The sequence below is a fragment of the Brachycentrus maculatus genome, unplaced genomic scaffold (genome assembly GCF_059751285.1).
Source record: "Brachycentrus maculatus isolate JH-2025_06_01 unplaced genomic scaffold, ASM5975128v1 h1tg000297l, whole genome shotgun sequence".
In the NCBI taxonomy this organism is placed as follows: Eukaryota; Metazoa; Arthropoda; class Insecta; order Trichoptera; family Brachycentridae; genus Brachycentrus; species Brachycentrus maculatus.
Window position 1 is genome coordinate 1,279,946 of NW_028281048.1, and position 19,850 is coordinate 1,299,795.

The following is a 19,850-nucleotide window of genomic DNA, read 5'->3' on the forward strand; positions in this document are numbered from 1 at the left end:
TTTTTCTTTCGTATATAAATAGGTACCGGCAGAGAAAAAGATCATTCTACAGCGTCTCTCGGGAAAGCAAGATGAAAAACAGCCACACGGTACCTACACCTATGTCCGTATCTATACGTATATTTTCTTGTTCCCCTTCGGTCTATCTCGTCTTGATTTATTACTCTGCTTTGTTCTCGCCACACCCTGTATCCCCACCAAACTACCTATCTTTTATTTTACTACTAATCTTTTATTTTATTCGCTTTTTTAACATATAAAATTATCATTAAATATTGTCTTTCTTTATAGTTGATCGGAGTTTGGAGTGGTCTGGAATCATAAGCGTATCGCGTTTGTCGCTGTTACGTTCAACAGATGGTGCTGCCATTGCAGCCCAGAGTGATATAAAAATAATAATTTATTGAATAATCACGTGTTTATTATGGACTTCCCGGTAATCGAACTAGGGCCCTATATACTCAGGAAGTGGTATACTAAAACTGAAATTTATTTCAAACAGTAGAACACTAAAACCTATTTTCAGGGAATTTCAATAAAGTCGGTATATTTTGTTTCCTTCACAGGTCGGGTTCAACTTGACTGCAAGTAAACAATGCATTTTATATTTACTAACATTAAGTAAGCGAATTCCGAATGTTTGATACATGATAAAAATATGTAAGTCCCTTAACTGTAAACGTTTCAGACCAAATTCAGATGATGTAGACTCTGCGATCTTTTTTTAAATTAGCTCTCTGGATGATCGCAGACAATCCGCAGATGTGAGATGTGATCCTATTTTATAAACTGCTCAACTCGCATAGACTCGCCGGAATTGCTGGAACGTGTATGTTTAAGGGTGTTGACTGACCGGAGCCATTTCTTCGTAACGTAACATGGTACGTTGCGAGCATTCAGGCAGTCAGTACAGCGAGCCGAGCGCTCCATCCATAGTTTCGGGAGCTCGCTGATGCTCACCGCGAGCGATGTTGCGACGTTACGCTACGACGAAATGCTCCGGTCAGTCACCACCCACCCTTAGGGCGATTGTCCACTACCTAGAATTACACGAAATTTAACCGTCCGGCACGTCAGTTAGCGTTTTAAAACGATGATTGGCTTGTATTGGCTTGTGCCTTTGTCCATCTTTCTTCGGATCGGTGCGTGAACACGTTGCGCGTAAATTTGATCACGCTAAGCTGTCGTAGTCGCTTTCATTTTTCAAAACCGGACTGCCGGACGGTCAAATTCCGGGTAGTGGACAAACGCACTTACAGTTTCCAGTCGAATCACCAGGGCAACTGACACCTTAGCTCTTCCCATGAGTAGAAGAAACTCGTAACAAAGTTCCTATATTTATCGTCAATCAAAATTGGTTACCTACAGATGAATATAAGGATTTTGATGTTTATCTCGACATTGCCAGTGCTAAGATCATTTAACCAATGACATTGATATCGTAATGTGTTCCTCGTTTCGTACAATTTGTTTTTGACTTGAACCTTGATCATTCCCCTTTCCCCCTTTCCTTCCTCCCGTTCCTCTTCCAGGTATTTTTACAAATGTGGAATTTTTTAATTGGAACGGTACAACTACTTGTTTTTTTAATACTCGTATATGTGTAAAACTTTATGTAACTGTTCTGTTGAATTCCCAAATAAAATAAAATGGGCTTTCTTTAGGAGAAATTACTAACTTTGCCAGAGCCGACCTGAAGGGCGGGGGGAACGGGCAGTCGCCCGGAGGGCAACCAAAGGGAGCACCGTTACTCTTCCTCAGCTAGATTTAAAGGGCGTAAATTTTAGTTCTTGCCCAGGGCGCTGAATATCCTTTGTAGCTGTCGTCGAAGCCATTTGCAAAATCGCCTAAGGCCAAACAAACTCTAAGCGAAGAACTATGAAAAAAGGACGCTAAGAATCGTATTATTTTTGACATCTCATCAAAGATGAAGAAGAATATGGAAGTCTGGGCATTTACGGGGTTGACGACCGTCAAAGGCTGGTTTAAGTGATCACTTTACACACGTGTAACGTTCACCAATTCTACCTATTATTGACAACCACACTTCTCAAATTCTTGGAAGCTCTATGAATATAAATGAACCAATTTTGAAACATTGTTCTTGAATCACTAGAGACATCTATTGGTGAGATGAAAATATCGTTCCAGGAAAAAGCAAGGTTTCATGACATCTGAATTTCGTTCATATTTTAGATGCCCTGAGAGCTGAACGTCTTTGGGCTGGCCCTAGTTTTAACGTCGCAAAGTATGTTCCTCCTAAAATTTGATTGTATTTTGAAATGTACTCCCAAAATACTTCATTATTTTGGCAAATTGTAGTGATTAAATATCAATTAAAAATGCTACTACTACTGCCATCTGTTGACGTGTTTCAAAGATACTTAAAAGAATATCTGTTTTGACAAGGTTTGTTTCTCAACTAATACATTAGAATGGTGTGGGTCCTAACTTTTTTGATGTTGAAAACCAAAATGAAATATTATATAAAAATTCAAGAACACGGCATATTTTAAGTGTATGCGGGTACAAAATAATAAAAATTTGTCATTTTTTACATTACTCGAGGGAAATTATCTCTATTTGTGTTTATCTTATTTTTTAAACACAGAAAACTGCAAAACCAACTGTTAATTTGTAAATAGCCTTTGTTTATGTAAACATTGCCGCACTAACAAGCAATAAAAATTTTAAGATAATATTTTTTTATTGGAAATTACAAATTATATATGTATTTGTGAATGTGAATGGCCATACACGCATGGATATGGATAACACAAATAAAACAAAAACCACTTTTAAAAATAAATATTTATTTCATAAAAGCAAAAATCAGAGCACATTTTTTTACAAATAAAATATACTCAACATTGAAATACAAACATAACAATTTTGAAACATTCGATAAGCGTTGAAATAAAATTACATTAATAAATTGAATATCTTTTAGACACATATGCACATTACCTGTCTACAATATTCTCGTATTCGTAATATTAATTTATTTACAACATTTTACATAAATAGAGAAGATAAGAAAAATAACAAGCTAAATCGCTCACCCCTTTCAAGAACGTCATATATCAAAAATCGTCAATTTTCAGTTGTGCATGTTTTTGGAATGCCAGAAAATGTTCTATATCCCAAGCAAAGGCGGCATATTTTTAACTTAATATTTACCCGCAACAGGGCAGAAAGTGTTGTTTTTGCATTTTGAAGAAATTTGAAGAAAAAGAAGGTATTGTTTAATTTTATTTTTTTTAATATACTTAATATTTTTCAAATGGAGAAAAAACGTTCAGGTTTTACCTAAAAAGATCTGTTGCACAGTACAAAGTTCAACAAGTGGCTTCATATTTATTTTCAATACATTTCATTATATTTTTAAACTTTAAAAACGATATCCTGAAAAATCAAGTTTTTTGATTTATGACGTTGTTGAAAAGAGTGAGCGAAATGTCAAGAAAGAAATATGAAGAATGAGTTTCAGAGGTAAAAATAAATATGGAGTCAGGAAATCGTCAATGCATGACCAAGATAATAATTAATAAATGTTAGGGTGAAAAGATACTTGGAACCTCTCATAACCAGCATAATTCATTCCACAATCTTACTCATTATGTGAAACACTCTTTAAGTGAAAAAAAATAAAATTGACATCTCATCAAAGATGAAGAAGAATATGGAAGTCTGGGCATTTACGGGGCTGACGACCGTCATAGGCTGGATTAAGTGATCACTTTACACACATGTAACATTCACAAATTCTACCCATTATTGACAACCACACTTCTCAAATTCTTGAAAGCTCTATATATAAAGGGTCCGCCAAATAACTTTTTTTTTTTGAAAACAGGGCGCAAAACATCGAGTGTAGCTTCGGCTGTGTGGCACGTAGCGCCGTCCTGTTGAAACCAAATGTTGCCAATATCCTCCTCTTCAATTTTTGTGAACAAAAATCCGTTCAACATGGCCCGATAACGATCGCCATTGACTGTAACGGCCACTCCTTGCTCATTTTCAAAGAAAAATGGCCCAATTATGCCTCTGGACCAAAATCCGCACCAAACAGTGACTCGTTTTGGGTGTACCGGCTTTTCAATGTATGCGTGCGGGTTTTCTGTGCCCCAAATACGACAATTTTGCTTGTTTACATACCCGCCAAGATCAAAATGAGCTTCATCCGAAAAGATGATTTTTTTGGCAAAATCGGCATCTTCTGTAAGTCGATCGCAGGCCCACTCAGCGAAGCGAAAACGCATTGGATGGTCAGTTGGCTTCAACTCCTGAACCAATTGGACTTTGTATGGCGTCATACCAAGGTCTTTATGCAAAATTCGTCTCAATGATGTCTCCGAAATGTTCAATTGTTGAGAACGACGGTGAATTGATGTTGATGGCGCTTCACGCACACTTTCTGCCACAACATCGATATTCTCGGGTGTACGCACTGTTTTTGGCTTTTCACGCTTTGGTTTATCGATGAGGATGCCAGTTTCTTTCACTTTTTTCACAAGATAACGAACATACGGAGCTGACGGTGCTTCTCTTCTTCCAAAAACCGTACGCAATTTTCGCACACATTCTGCAACATTACCATGATTTTCAAAGTAATGTCGCAATATTTCCCAGCGTTGTTCAAGCGTATACACAACCATATTAGCTCAGCGGAAGGATAAAACTAATTATCTGTCAAATCAGACATGAGCTAAGTGTTACCATTCACGAAATAAGCACTAGTTGAAAAAAAAAACTTTAGATGGCGGACCCTATATATATGAACCAATTTTGAAACATTGTTCTTGAATCACTAGAGACATCTCTTGGTGAGATGAGAAGAAGCTTTTTATTGAGCAGAAACCCTTCTAATAGTATGTGAGGTCCGAATCCTGGATTATAATCACACACATCGCTCACTCCTTTCAAGAACGTCATAAATCAAAAAAACTTGATTTTTCAGGAGAACGTTTTTAAAGTTTAAAAATATAATACAATGTATTAAAAATAAATATCAAGCCATTTATTGAACTTCTTAATGTGAAACAGATCTTTTTAGGTATAACCAGAAGGTTTTTTCTCCATTTCAAAAATATTCAGTATATTTAAATAAATAATTTAACAATACCTTTTCTTAAAAATGCAAAAACAACACTTTCTGCCCTGTAGTGGGTAAATATTAAGTTAAAAATATGCCTCTTTTGCTGGGATATAGTACATTTTCTAGGCATTCCGAAAACATGCACAAGTGAAAATTGACCATTTTAGATTTATGACGTTCTTGAAAGGAGTGACCGACATGAGAAACGCCAGAAAATATCATTTTCATTTTTATTATTTAAGCTTATAATTTGACCAGATAATTCATTCACAACATTCTGAGTGTGTCCAAATACTTGTTCAAGTATTTATTCATTTTTGTTTATTTTGTGAACAAGTATTTGGACACACTCAAAATGTTGTGAAAAATAAAATATTGCCTCTACTCTGTAACTCATGCGAAATGTCACTTGTTAAGGGAGAATTTTTTTCTTTTTTTTTTTGCCCGTTATGCCAATTATTCGTTATGAGAGGTCCCACTGTACTGTATTAGAATGTTTTTATTTGTTTACACACATGTATAAATTTTTTTAAATGAAAGAAGTGGTGCTAAAGCTGTCCGGGAGGATGGACGTAAATGAACGTCAGTGCAAATTTTCCTTAAAGGAGTATCGACGTTAATGAACATCGAAGTCCGTCTGTCAGTTAGTATGATGTAACTTGTATAGCAATGACATCTGTGGATATTTGTGTGTAATTTTGTCATAATTGAAAAATATTCGAAAAGGTGTTTTTTTTTTTTTAAATTGTTTTAACATAATTTCTTTCTTCATAATACATCGAACTAATGAAAAAAAATATGTAAAAAGAACCCACTCCCCAGAGAAAGTCAGACATCAATTTTTGTACTCACGGAAAGGTTAAGGAGTAGTCTTGTACAAGTGTTTTATTTTTATATTGAAATCATCATGTTATTCCACAAATTGCTAAACCCATAAATACTTCCAAAATTTTAAGTCTCCAGGAAAAGAATATTTGAGACAGTCACAAATATTATAACTATAGTAAATAATTCAAATTATAAAAGTGTAATTTTATTTTATTTTCAAAATAGTTGGAGACGGTTGTACATAGAAGTTGTTTATTTAGGAATAAAGCTAATATGTCAATATATTATTTCGAGAAATAAAAATACTTTGTGTTCTGATCCACTCACATTTTTATTAACCAACTAGTTTCGGCAACAACCTGTTGCCCTCTTCAGGGTTACATTTATTACTGAACCCTGAAGAGGGCAACAGGTTGTTGCCGAAACTAGTTGGTTAATAAAAATGTGAGTGGATCAGAACACTTAAATGTGAGTGGATCAGAAGTATTTTTATTTCTCGAAATAATATATCAATATGATCCACAAAGTTATTGCTTTCAATATTCAAAACCTAATATGTTAAATTTATTTTGATATGGATAGTTCTGTTTTATATTTTGGCGGACAGTTCTAACACCCTGACATTTATTATTTCTTACATTCTCTTATTAGGACTTTTTTTTTTAAATACCAAATTGTGAAATAGGTCAATACCTCCTATAGAGTTCACTCCATAGTATAAAATAATATAAACGCTAAATATTATAATTACCAGTTAGGAATTGAACTTAGGATTTCAGGCAACCTAATTTTGTCATACCATAACCAATTTATTTTTATATTTTACCAAATTATCAAAGACTTAAAAAAAATATTGCAAACAGATCTAATTTTGATGTGTAATATTATTTATTCTGAATATAAAATAAAATAGGTTGACCGTATATGTAGTAAATGGTCATCTCCTTCTTTTTCCTCTAACCCTTATCCGTACCCCATAGTGCGTAGAGCACTACATCGTACCCGCTCAGTGTTATCTTGACTGTTATTGCATGAAGGCAAGGTGATCAGTCCTGCGCTTCTTGTACGAGTCCAGGGTGATATTAAACAAACAAGAGAGTGAAAATCACTTATTATTATTTTGACCCACCTAGACATTGATCCCAGGACCTCGCAGTAGCTAAACTCGATTACCACTATACTACGAAAGCGGCCATTCAAACACACAATTCTATTTCCGGTTGCTGTTCATTTTTGTTTGTTACTGCTGCTTTTTGGCTGTCTGCACTAGTTATTAGATGGTTAGTCACACCCGTAATCAAAACCACGTAATTATAATTTAAAATACTCGAAAAGTAAAAGAAAACAACTAAAAGATTAGAATAGAATTAGAAATGCAAAATAAGATGTTTTATATTACAAGGAAAAGTCAAAAGCAAACATAGCATAGTAAGAAGATGTATATTTTGCCTTGAGAGAGTGGTTCTACTGCAGCATCAAATTGCTGTTTAGAGCGGCTGCAGACAAGTTAAAATTGATCAACTCTCAGCGTGGCATAGCACAATAAGAAGAAGAATAGAATAACACTGTTGAAGGGAAAAAACAATATTTAGACTAGGTCTTGAATGCTCTTATCTAACCGCCATGTACGTATGCACTTTATGTATTCAGGTAAAAACACCTTGTAAAAATTTATAAATATTTTTTTTTTGCGCTGATAAGTTTTTTTCTGCGACTGAAATAAATGTAAATAATGAAAAATTAAAACATTGAAATACAGAAAAATTCTGTTAAAAGGAATTATTAAAACACCATTTCTTTAGAGTTTTACAGCAGAAAAATAATAGAAAAAAAACGAAGCGAAAGTTGTATTTTATTTTCATTTCCGTATTAACGTTAAAAATCTATGCTCCAATGAACTAAATGAGTCCCTAACTAATTTATTACAAAAGCGCTTAAATCTGCTTTAAAAACCATTCATATTCGAATATTTCATCAGTTTGGGTTAATTTTGCATACTGATCGGCACTAAATGCCTTAAAATTTGAGAGCAAATTTTATATAATACAATAACGTTAGCCGTTGCGGCAGAGGCCGCGCAGGAATTCGACCGTAACTATTCAACTGACCAATGTAGATCTAAAAAATGTAACAATGACTCCGAGAGGGAGGGGGGATTAGTATCTGACGGGTTGCCAGCATCCGGAATGCTCATCCCTGCGGTAGTAGTGCGGCCTGTTGTCTCGGAATACAGTGACTGCTGGAAATTGGTTGTCTTGGATATACTTCAGTGTTGCCCTCATCTGGAATATTAGCAGAACCTCCACTTTTAACAAGATTTAAGTTTTGTAGCGACATTTCTCGGTGGAATTGCATTTTATAGAATACAATGATAACTACAAAGTTTTTTCACCAGTCTGATGATCGCTGTCGCTGATTGAATAAATTAATGTGGAAAAAAACTACATAGTCGGTATTTTATTCTATAAACAGAACATATCAACCATGTTTTGGCATTAAAAGTCTTTCAGTGATTGATTGCGCAGACACTTACGGTAGTACGTATCTATTTTCAATTTAACTTTTACTTAGTAATACCATTATTCAAATCTTTTGCGAATGTGTTTCTGTGTATTTCGCATCATTTACAGTGTTTAAAAATGATGCGGAATGCATCGACACACGTGTCCCCTCAACAGTCCTAAGCATTTTCACATTTCTTTACTCTGGCTAAAAAAAAAATAGCAAAAACTCGGTGAAGACATATTACTGAATATGTATGATTAAAAATAAATAAATCTATCTTCTTCACAGAGTAAAAATGTTAATATCAGTGTGGAATCTATGCCCTAAGTCAGGGATGGCGAACCTATGGCACGCATGGCATAAGTGGCACGCGAGACAATTTTGCATGGCACGCGAATAAAGAGAAAAAATAAATGTGATTATAGAAAAATTCTTTTTTTTTTTCAAATTAGTATAAAAAAATCAAAACATATTAAAATAGCCATGTGTATTTTCTTCCTTCGTCAACATAGTTTCACAAACGACAGAAATGAAGAATATGATGACATTCATGCATAAAAAGATCGCATTGTTTAGTACTTCCCGCACGATGCAAGTCCCTCGAGGTGAATTTTTTTGTAATAAAATCTCACTAAAAATTAAGTGTTAAGGGTTCGTTTTTTTTTTTATTAAGTTTTTTTAAATTTATTTCTTTTATTTTGCCATGAACTAGTACTGAATTCTAAATTTCGATGTATTAATGCTTTTTTATATTAAAAATCTAAAGTTACACCAGAATTTGATGCATTTTTATTTCCATGGCATATGGCACGCGACATATTGAAAAAAAAATTGTTATGATTGTCAATCAAGGATATTTATTATGCCAGAAATTGTTGACTTTAACAATACTAATATTATTTATTGTATCAGATACTGGATTATTCACCTTATGGATGAGATATTCATTTTAAATGTGTCTCAACATGACATGAAACATGTATCATTCTTCCCTTTTTGATGAAAGTAGATGGAAATCTGAGCATCACAGGGCTTACGACCTAGCGTTTGGCTGGCTTAAGCAATTACTTTATACACTTCGCTCACTCCTTTCAAGAACGCCATAAATCAAAATTCGTCAATTGTCAGTTTTTTTTTTGGAATGCTCAGAAAATGAACTATTTCCCAGCAAAAGAGTCATATTTTTAACTTAATATTTACCCGCTACAGTGAAAGTGTTGTTTTTGCATTTTAAAGAAAAGGTATTGTTTAATTATTTTTTTAAATATGCTAAATATTTTTTAAATGGAGAAAAAACCCTCAGGTTTTACCTAAAAATATCTGTTGCACAGTAAATAGTTCAGTATGTGGCTTGACATTTATTTTTAATACATTGAATTATATTTTTAAACTTTAAAAACAATCTCCTGAAAAATCAAGTTTTTTTATTCATAACGTTCTTGAAAGGAGTGAGCCAATTGTGTAATGTTCACCATTCCGCCCATTATTGAACATCCATATTGCAGTAATTCTTCGTAAACCCTAGGACGCTTTCTATCTTCTTTCATAAAATAGGGAAGAATGAAACATGTTTCATACAAATTGAAACATCTTTAAAATTGATGAATTTTACATTGAAGCATATTTTGGAAACCTTACCATTGCTACAAAATGCGGTGGTTCCACTTGTGGAGACGTGGAAAGATGCTGTAGAATGAATTCATCTGACTGTTCTAGCCAGAGATCCACTCCCCTCAGAGGATCGTAGTTGAATGGGCCGATACGCAGCAAGCCGTGTGAAGAATCATATACATCCAGGACCTTTAAATATTAAATACAGAATTATTTATTTATTTAAACTTCATGTACAGAAAAGAAATAAGAACATTGGGGAGCTTATTGCTAATAAAAAATATCTTCCAACCAACCAAAAACAGACTAGTGATATTGATCAAATTATTTGATTGTTAGCTTTGTTTTTTTTAAAAAAAAAACGTAAATTACAAATTTAATTAATGTTTTACTTAGTAAATACCACTATTTCTTAAAATATCATGTGACACGTGTTTCGATGCACTCCGCATCATTTTCAAACACCGTATGACACGTGTTTCGATGCATACCGAAAATGATGCGGAATGCATTGAAACACGTGTGACAATAGTGGTATTTACTAAGTAAAACATTAATTAAAAATGGATAGATTTTACAGCAAAGTGACTGCCGAATCAATTAACGAAAATTACAAATTGATGATAATAAGGAAGGCAAAGGAGAAAGGGAGTTTAGGGAAGGAGGTAGAGGGAAAAACTAAGGGAGGAAGTTTGATGGACAGTTAGGTTTCTAATGATAGATAGTAATGTCTCAGACGTTTCTCAAAAGTTATGAGAGAAGGTGCATTTTTAACAAGGAGAGGTAATTCATTCCATAGTCTGGCCGCTTGGACAGAGAATGAATTACTGAAGGTTGATGTGTTATGGGCGAGGAAAAGAGCATATCCATATCCAGCAGTGGAGGACAGAAGGCTGACAAAGAATTTTTTTTTCAGATGGGAATTGCATTTATTATTTACCTTGCTTATTATGTACAAGGTTTATGGATCATTTAGTGGATTTTTATTTCTTCTAGCTAATTAAATATGTTTTTATTTTAATCTGTTGCACATTGCTCCACTCAGGAGAAGGCGGATTGTTGACTGTCATCAGCAGACCTTCCGTTCCACTAGAAGAGGGTTCGGCATTTTGTGTCCTACTTTGGTTTATGTTTGTTTTGCCTAGTCATATATATAATCAAAGGGACAATCCAATATTGATATATAAACATTTAAAATTACTGCCGGTACATGGAATATTGTGGATGAGTATCATCGTTGAACAACAAACTAGACAAAAATATCGAAATCCTTTAGTACACAACCATGATACACGATTTACACATAACGGAGGTTTGATAGTCTCAAGAATTAACAATAAATATGGGAGTCGAACACTGCAATATATTGTTCCGAACATTTTTAATTTGTTGCCGACGGATGTTAGAGGTCAAAATAAAATATGGAACAAAGGCAAAATAAAGGAATGGGTAAATGATCAAGAGTTAATTTTATGAAAACTGTAAAATGTTTATATCCTTAATTTTTTTCTCTTTTTTGTGTCTTTATTAGGTTAAAATCCCATAAGTATTAGGTAAAAACTAAACAAAATGTATTAAAATAGAACTCCACCGACAAGACACACAAGGTTGCTTGGTGGGTTTCTGCAAAAAATTAAATGTTCTTATATGTATAAATTGTGATTTAAATATATGTATACAAAAAAAAATTAAAAATTAAATAAAACATATATAAATTATCACAATACTGAGATATTTCCATATATGGGATATGATACAAACTACGTACGATGGAATGTTCTCTTAGTGGTTTTATGTACACTTAAAGAAAAAATGTGTGAAATGCTCCACGGGCCACAAGAAGACACCCGGCGAGCCGCGGGTTGGCCACCCTTGGAATGGAGCATCTCCATATCCAGCAGTGGGGGACAGAAGGCTGAGAAGTTAGGAGGGCTATGGGGCCGTACCTGGTTGACCTGCGAGCCGCCGGCCAGGTAGCGGGCGTAGCGCAGGGCCGTGTCGGGCCCCTTGTCGGGGAAGGTGGCGGGGAAGAGGTGACCCGTGCGCAGGTTCACCCCGACCCCGTAGAGCGCGGGCCAGTGCACGCCGCCGCGCACCACCGTGTTCAGCTCGCCCACGCACGCCAGTGTCAGGTCCACCTCCACCGGCTGCCGGTGGAAGGCGTCTGCAAATCAAACAAAATAATGTAATTTTATTGAAATTAAACACTTGAATATACCACTTTAATGAGTTTTATTTTTATTTACGACTAGTTTCGAAAACGACAGATGTTTTCATCTTCTGGTACAAATTAAAACATAAAACAGGGTACCTACCCTACCTTACTAAGTAGTACTACCGGTACCTACTGGTTGCGTTTTTATATTTCACGCGGGTAAATAATGATAGGCACTGCTTTTCTGCATCTATGGAAGGCACGCCCCTACATGCAGAGACTACTCTGCTTGCAGGGGCGTGCCTTCCATAAAGGCAGAAAAGCAGTGCGTATCCTAATTTACCCGCGTGAAATATAAAAACGCAACCAGTAGGTACACTAGTAAGGCAGGGCACAAAGCTTAGCAAAAAACAAATAAGGATCCTAACCGGGACCTTGACAGGATAGTGCAGACTGAGGAAACACATGACAAAAATCTCACTTCATGACTTCCCAGTATGCAGATTTTGTATGGAGGATAACGAAACGCCAATCCACATTCTCTACAATTGTGACATTCTCACAAACGAAATCACATCCTTGGAGGACCTCTACTGGACTCCGAGAAGGTGAAGCTCCTACCACCAAGACAGGTCGTGAGTTACATGACTCACGTAGGTCTTGGCAGTGAGCTGTAATACAGAGGGAAGTCACAATAGACCTAATATGGTCGCAGTGACATAAGGGATGCAAGATCCCTTGACCCAAAAAAAAGAGACATTTTACAATAAATCACTATTCCGTAAAAAAAAAAAAGCCTGGCGGGTGCGGGGTGCAGGGAAGTAAGTTCACTTGACTTTTTCAGAGAAGGGCGTCGTCGCGTGGACGAATGTTTAGATATCTAGGGTTAGATTGCACTTGGTGAATACCAATATTTCTTCAAATTTATTGTGACACGTGTTTTCACGCATTCCACATCATTTGGCCATACAATGTTTAAAAATAATAAGCATTTTAATAAAGAGTGGTATTTACCAAGTAAAACAAAAATTAAAAATACAATTGAGTTACATGACTGATGTAGGTATTGACACAGTGAGCTGTAATACAGAGGGAAGTCGCAATAGACCTAATATGGTCGCAGTGACATAAGGGATGCGAGATCCCTTTTTTACTGAAAGCTGTCCCACCGCATGCCCAGATCTGATACAGAAGCATCTAGGCTTCCTGACAGATCTGCTCTTGCTACGCAATTTTTTTTTAAACTAAGTTGCAAAATTTATTGAAAATGTGAAACAATATAAAATTGTATCCCGATTTTACTGTGAATTTACATTTAAAAGCTTTCAATAAACCTGTCACTGCCAATCTAAATAAATACAAGATTGTAAGTCCATCACCAAATTTACTAGATATACCCCGGTGCAAGATCCCTTGACCCCAAAAAAAAGACAGGGCACTCACGCATGATGGCCCCGAAGAGGTCCTCCGAGTAGCGGTGCGGGTCGGAGTAGCCACCGACCAGCTGCAGCTCGATACGCCCGCCGGGGTACGCCATGGCGAGCTCCTGGATGCGGGCCAGCATCGCGGCGGCCGCCTCCTCCGTGCCCGACCCGTCCAGGTGCGCCAGCGCGACCGCGCCCGACCCTGCAACACACCAGACGACGACACATCAATACACACGTCTCTAGCGAATGCTGAAAGGAACAAAATGTGAACTCACAAATCTCTATATCAACCTAAAATATGAATTATTTATTGTAACTGCAGACAGTTGGTAGAATTCCACATTGAACTGTTGGGTAATATATCATCATAAAGCGGCTTGTAAAGCACAGATGGGGGCTGGATATGTGGCTGCACTGGAGCACAGTGCTGCGTTTGCCAGCGAGATGATTGATCTTCATCTACTACATCTCTCCAAAAAAAAATTACTGAATTTTTAATTGTTTTTCTTACGCGGTTTCTTTTCTTTATTTTTTTAATTCTTTATTATTGTAATTTTAATTTCATTTTATAAAAAAAATGTTGTAAAACATATATGGCTGACTAAGTATTGCACCCACCACTTAGTCAAGCTGGAATAAAGAGTTGCTGTTATTCTTATTCTTATTATTATTATTATTATTATGTTTATTATTATTTTTATTATTTTATCCAAAAGAAAACAAGGTTTGTTGGATTGAATTCTACATTTATTTATGTATGTTAATACGCAGTATATGTTAATATGTTAATTCTTAGGACATCCGAAATGAAGACTCTACGACCCATTGCAGGTCTAACATTTCGCGACAGAGTAAGAAACTCAGATATAAGAAAAATCTGCGATGTTGAAGATGTTGTGCGATGGGGAAGAGAAAGAAGACGTTTCTGGAGAGATCATGTGAGAAGAGCGAGTTCGGATCGAGTGGTGAGGGTGGTAGCGGACAGCAGCATAGGCGGGATCAGACCCCCAGGAAGACCACCTAAACGATGGAAGGATAGCTGGTCTTCCACCTCCCAGGAGCGACCCGAGAATGACAGGACCTAGTCCTTAAAGAAGAAGAAGAAGAAAGAAGAAGAAGTTAAAACGCAGTGTTTGATAGTGTCCTAAGAAGGCGAAACGCGTCACGTATTAACATATACATAAATAAATGTAGACTTCAATCCAACAAACCTTGTTTTAATTTGGATATATTACCCGACAGTAAAATATGAATTTACACATCTCTATATCGTAGTCATACAGGAGAGAGTGAGCAAGTGCATTGTTTTACAAAAACGTGATCATTGACTATTTGATATCTTACTAGCTTAATATTGCCCTGAAAAAATCCCAAAGGATTTTAAACTTGAAAGTATAATATATTGACTTGTTAAAAATTACCAACTGCATTGGTGTTTATTTTCTTGCCAAGCAAAAGTTACTTCCTGGACATTTTACGTTTTGGTAGTTGGTCACTTTCTCCTGTACGACTACGATATGATCTTGCGAATATTAAAATCAACAAAATATGAATGCACACATTTCTATATCGGCTGTCCAAACTCAAAACGTAGTAAGGGACATTTTTTTGGAGTACGTTTTTTTTTGCATTTTTGCAAATTTACACATATCTGTATTTATACAATGTGAACACAAGGAACAAGAAGATATGAATTCATACATCTCTCTATGACCTTGCAGACAAAATAAGAATTTACCCATCTCTATATTTCTGACACTATGACCACAAGGTATAAACTTATAAATCCCTATATGACCCTGCAAATACAATGAAGGCTAGGTTAGATTCGATTAGGTTAGGTTCGAACCTACATCTGGCGTTCTCAGCACAGATAAAAGAGTTAGGTTAGGTTAGGTTCGAACCTACTTCTGACGTTCTTAGCGCAGATATAAAAGCTAGGCTAGATTAGATTCGGTCATTAGAGTCAAGTTTGGCAACAACATTATAATACATACAATACAATAAAATACAACTACTCCTATTTATCATGCGGCAACTTTTACCAACAATTCACAGGTGCACCCAATTAGGTTCACATTCGGAACCCACATAATTCACTTAAAATTTAAGAAATTAAAGTAAACGCTTAATTACCGCAATAAGGTGTAAGATAAGATTGAGTGGAGAGGAACGGGAGTTTATGGCGCATTGTGCGAGGATAATTATGCTAATGCAGATTATTCACGGCTAACGGATTGGGTACTCAATTAATTTGTAAGAGCAATGGAATCACAATTAGCTTTATAATAATTCTTCACGAAAATTCAAGATTGTATATCTATATTTGTAAATAAAAATGCTGATTTAAATGTGAGTTCCTTCAAAATTTCTAAAACTAACTGACTACCCATCACGCCGCTTCCCCACAGGGGTAGGCAGAGAGAATAGAACGCTACACCCTCTGTCTTTGCAAACATTCTTCGCTTCTTCCACGTTCATGCATCTCCTCATACATACCCGCCGATTATTTTAAAGTTTATGTATCAATTTTAAATCAAACACAGATTTTTTGAGTAATGTCATTCGTTTGATAATGCCCTAACAAGGCGAAACAATTGACACAGTATAATTTTTTATGTGTTTTTGTTTATAAAATACAACTTAGAAGACTCAAAAAATCTGTGTTTGATTTAAAATTAATACATAAATTAAAATGGAGTTCTACAAATTAAACGCCAAATCAATAAATATTTTAAAGTTGTTCACCAATTGCTTTGAAATGATGTCGCGAGTGTTTTTGCCTAGAATTTTCACTCATGAATTGCATGAAATTATAGTAACTTTAAACATAAAGAGTAAATCCACTCACGAGTAGGCATAGGCTATGGAACTTAAAAATTTGAAGCCTGAGTAGGGTCATGATAAGCGGTGTTGCATAAGCCGTAGATAGATTTCAGAGTCACTTGGACGTTAGGTAATTTAAAAAAAATGAAATGTTGTCACAACGATGCATTGGAATATGGGCGCGTTTTTATACGTCCCAGATAAAAAATAAATAAATACAATAAAACATTAAAAATTAACAAAACCTGTGACTCATGATTCAAAGAAGTAGGTACTGAAAATCTTCAGCCTGAAAAGTCTGAAAATGTATATGTACAGTATCTACTCAATGAATTAGGGCCACGCAGAATTTCGCGCAATTTCTCAATTCAAACAGGAATAACTCAGAGAAAACCTTGAATAAAACAACATTGAATTTTATTTACACATGAACACTTTATTACGCTTAAATTATGCATATATTTTCATATAAATATAGTTAGTATTTAGTATTTCCACCTTTGGCAGAAATAACTGCCTCAATTCTTTTTGGCATACTTAAAATGCACTGTTTTATCATGTTTTTTATTTCTTCGTCTTCTGACCAAATTTTTTTAATATTTTTTTTTTGACAGTCTACTGTCGGATTTGGAAATGAGTATACCTTATTTTTTAACATGCTCCATACGTTTTCTATAGGATTAAGGTCCGGAGAATTTCCAGGCCAGGGGAGCAAAGGCAGATTTTTGTTAGACAAAAATTTTATTATTGATTTAGCCCGGTGGCAAGGTGCCCCATCCTGCATGAAGGTGTATGGACCTTCTGTTGGGTCGAGTGTATGGTAGAAGGGCAATAAAATTCGTTCGAGGACCTGCTTATAGGAATTTTGGTTCATTATTCCTTCCACGAAAAACAACGGCCCAGGTAAATTGTTAATAATACATGACCATATCATTGTTGCAGGGGGGTGTTTGATAACTTTTACCACACAGGCCTCATCGTAACGTTCCATTGGTGTTCTCCTGACGAATCGACGGCTCTCTGTCACGGCTTCTAACCGGTACTCATCACTAAAGATGACCTGAAAAATAATGAAAATTTAAGTTTAATTCAAATATATAAGTTTATTTACTAAAATGATATGTTGAAAATTCAATTTAAATAAATACCTTTTTCCAATCATCTACCGAGTTATTTCGATGTAGCCTGGCCCATTTTAATCGATCCGCTTTCATTCGTGGTGTCAATTTTGGTACTTTTACAGGGCGCCTGCATTTCAGATTTACTTCGTAAAGACGTCGCCTCAGTGTTGATACCGATATATTTATACCCTCTTCTTCCAATTTTATTTTTAATGTTTTTGCTGATGCACTACGGTTTTCTAAGGCACTTTGAACGATTTTTCGATCAGTCCTCGGTGTTGTTTTTCTAATCCTACGACAGTTCTTTCGCCGATTGCTGGTGGCGGGTGACTGATTTTTTATTGATTTTGAAATTTAGTCCACTGTTTGACGAGAAACGTTTTCTTTTTTTGAAATTTCTCTAATAGATAGTATTCTTAATTTCAGTAGCACTATAACACTAGACTTTTTTTCCTCGGAAATATCTTTACTTTTTCCCATTTTGTCCTTTTCAAAAAAAACACTTGTGTTTACAAAAAAAAATTATACTTTATGAACTAAAATTAAAAATTAAGTTTTTTTCACAAGACACGATAACTATATAACTTCTCTGAACAAAACAACAACCAGAACTCAAGAAACTTCACTAATAAATAAGATAGGACTATTTTTTGAACTTTCAACTATCTGTCTACCTGTGCTAATTAGGGACCTTTCTCAGAAAAAGGGTTTGAAATTTTATAAAGGCTTAAATAATCCAGGTATATTTTACATATTATTGAAGGTAATATACATGATATTAGATGTCAATAGAAAACTTAAAGTATTTATGTAAAATAAATATAATAATCCAAAAGATTTCAGAGTATTCAAAAAAATAATGGGTGGCCCTAATTCATTGAGTAGATACTGTAGTACTAATATGAATAAAAACAAAATTAATTTTTACTTTTTTAATGAAATGCAATATAACGTGCAATTTGTTTTTGTTTTGTAAAAAGTCTAATATGATTTGAAATGCGTCCAATTTGAAGCGAATAACCCATATTGCAACTACACTGCTTAGTAAAAAATAAAATCTTAATATAACTGAATTATTAAATATTGAGAACAGCTTGGGTGTAGTGTTTCAAATACATGAACATGGTCAGGTCGGGAGTCGGAATTAAGCGGCAGCAGCTGTCAAGGAGCACGCTATCCGCCATGAGCAATGTTTAATACTGCACGTGTTTCTGTTACTTTCAACAGATGGCGCTGCCATTGAGGTTAAAAAACGTTCTAGATAAAAACACCTGTCGCAAGTGTTTTTAGGTAGGACATTTAAACCCACGCACGTATTCTTATCCAACGTGGTGACGAAATTTCAAAAGCGTCCAATTTGGTTTGTAAAACGTCCAATTTGAAGGGAATAACTTGTATTATTCAATCATGTAAGCTGTGATGGATATTAAATAATGATGATTGATGTCAAATCACGCATTATGTGCACGTATGTACGTATTTCTGCAGTCAAGGATAGCGATTAATCAAAGTCTGAATAAATAATTATTGCGCCGATATAACAAATAAATATTTTCATTGACAATCATCATTGCGCGCAGAAGCTAATTTCGCAAGAAAATCCGTATTTCAAATACTAATGTGTCGAGATGTCAACGTCGGTATTGTTGCATTGAGATAGTTAGTACTCGATGACGACATTCTAATATAATCGTCATCCAAGAATTCATATTATTTCCAACAAAACTAGAAATTGCGAAATAACATAAATACAAAATATAAAAAACTTTATCGAACAGCAAAGGTTTATTATATCGCGCACTCCTTTCAAGAACGTCATAAATCAAAATACTTGATTTTTCAGGAGAACGTTTTTAAAGTTGAAAAATATAATACAAGTATTAAAAATAAATATCAAGCTACTTTTTGAACTTTTTACTGTGCAACAGATCTTTTAGATAAAATCTGAAGGTTTTTTCTCCATTTGAAAAATATTTAGTATATTTAAAAAAATAACTAAATAATGCATTTTATTCAAAATGCAAAAACAACTCTTTCTGCTCTGTAGCGGGTAAATATTAAGTTTAAAATATGCCTCTTTTGCTGGGATATAGTACATTTTCTGGGCATTCCGAAAACACGCACAACTGAAAATTGACGATTTTTGATTTATGACGTTCTTGAAAGGAGTGAGCGATATGTGGCTATTCCCGGCCACGCGTTGCTGTGACTCAGCCTAGTTTGGCGGACAAGAAAGAAAATAGAGAGCATACGTTTATTATAATTTAAGTATTTTATTT

General features: G+C 35.1%; 1 protein-coding gene across 9 annotated transcripts in view; it reads right to left on the reverse strand.

The window, feature by feature from the left end:
• Positions 1-5,659: 5,659 nt before the first annotated feature.
• The window catches only part of LOC148304947 (protein N-terminal asparagine amidohydrolase-like), a 191,251-nt gene continuing 177,060 nt past the window's right edge, over positions 5,660-19,850 (reverse strand). For 5 of the 9 annotated variants that reach the window (XM_088267506.1, XM_088267507.1, XM_088267505.1 and 2 more), the window contains 4 exons: positions 13,641-13,823; positions 11,989-12,206; positions 10,070-10,231; positions 6,571-8,208 (listed from right to left, as the gene is read on the reverse strand). In XM_088267506.1, the coding sequence (XP_088123632.1) occupies positions 8,083-8,208; positions 10,070-10,231; positions 11,989-12,206; positions 13,641-13,823 (689 nt within the window). In that variant the 3' untranslated portion in view covers positions 6,571-8,082. Of the gene's footprint in view, positions 6,249-6,449; positions 8,209-10,069; positions 10,232-11,988; positions 12,207-13,640; positions 13,824-19,850 lie in introns of those variants that run through there. The other 4 variants (XM_088267509.1, XM_088267510.1, XM_088267504.1 and 1 more) reach the window with 2 other exon arrangements.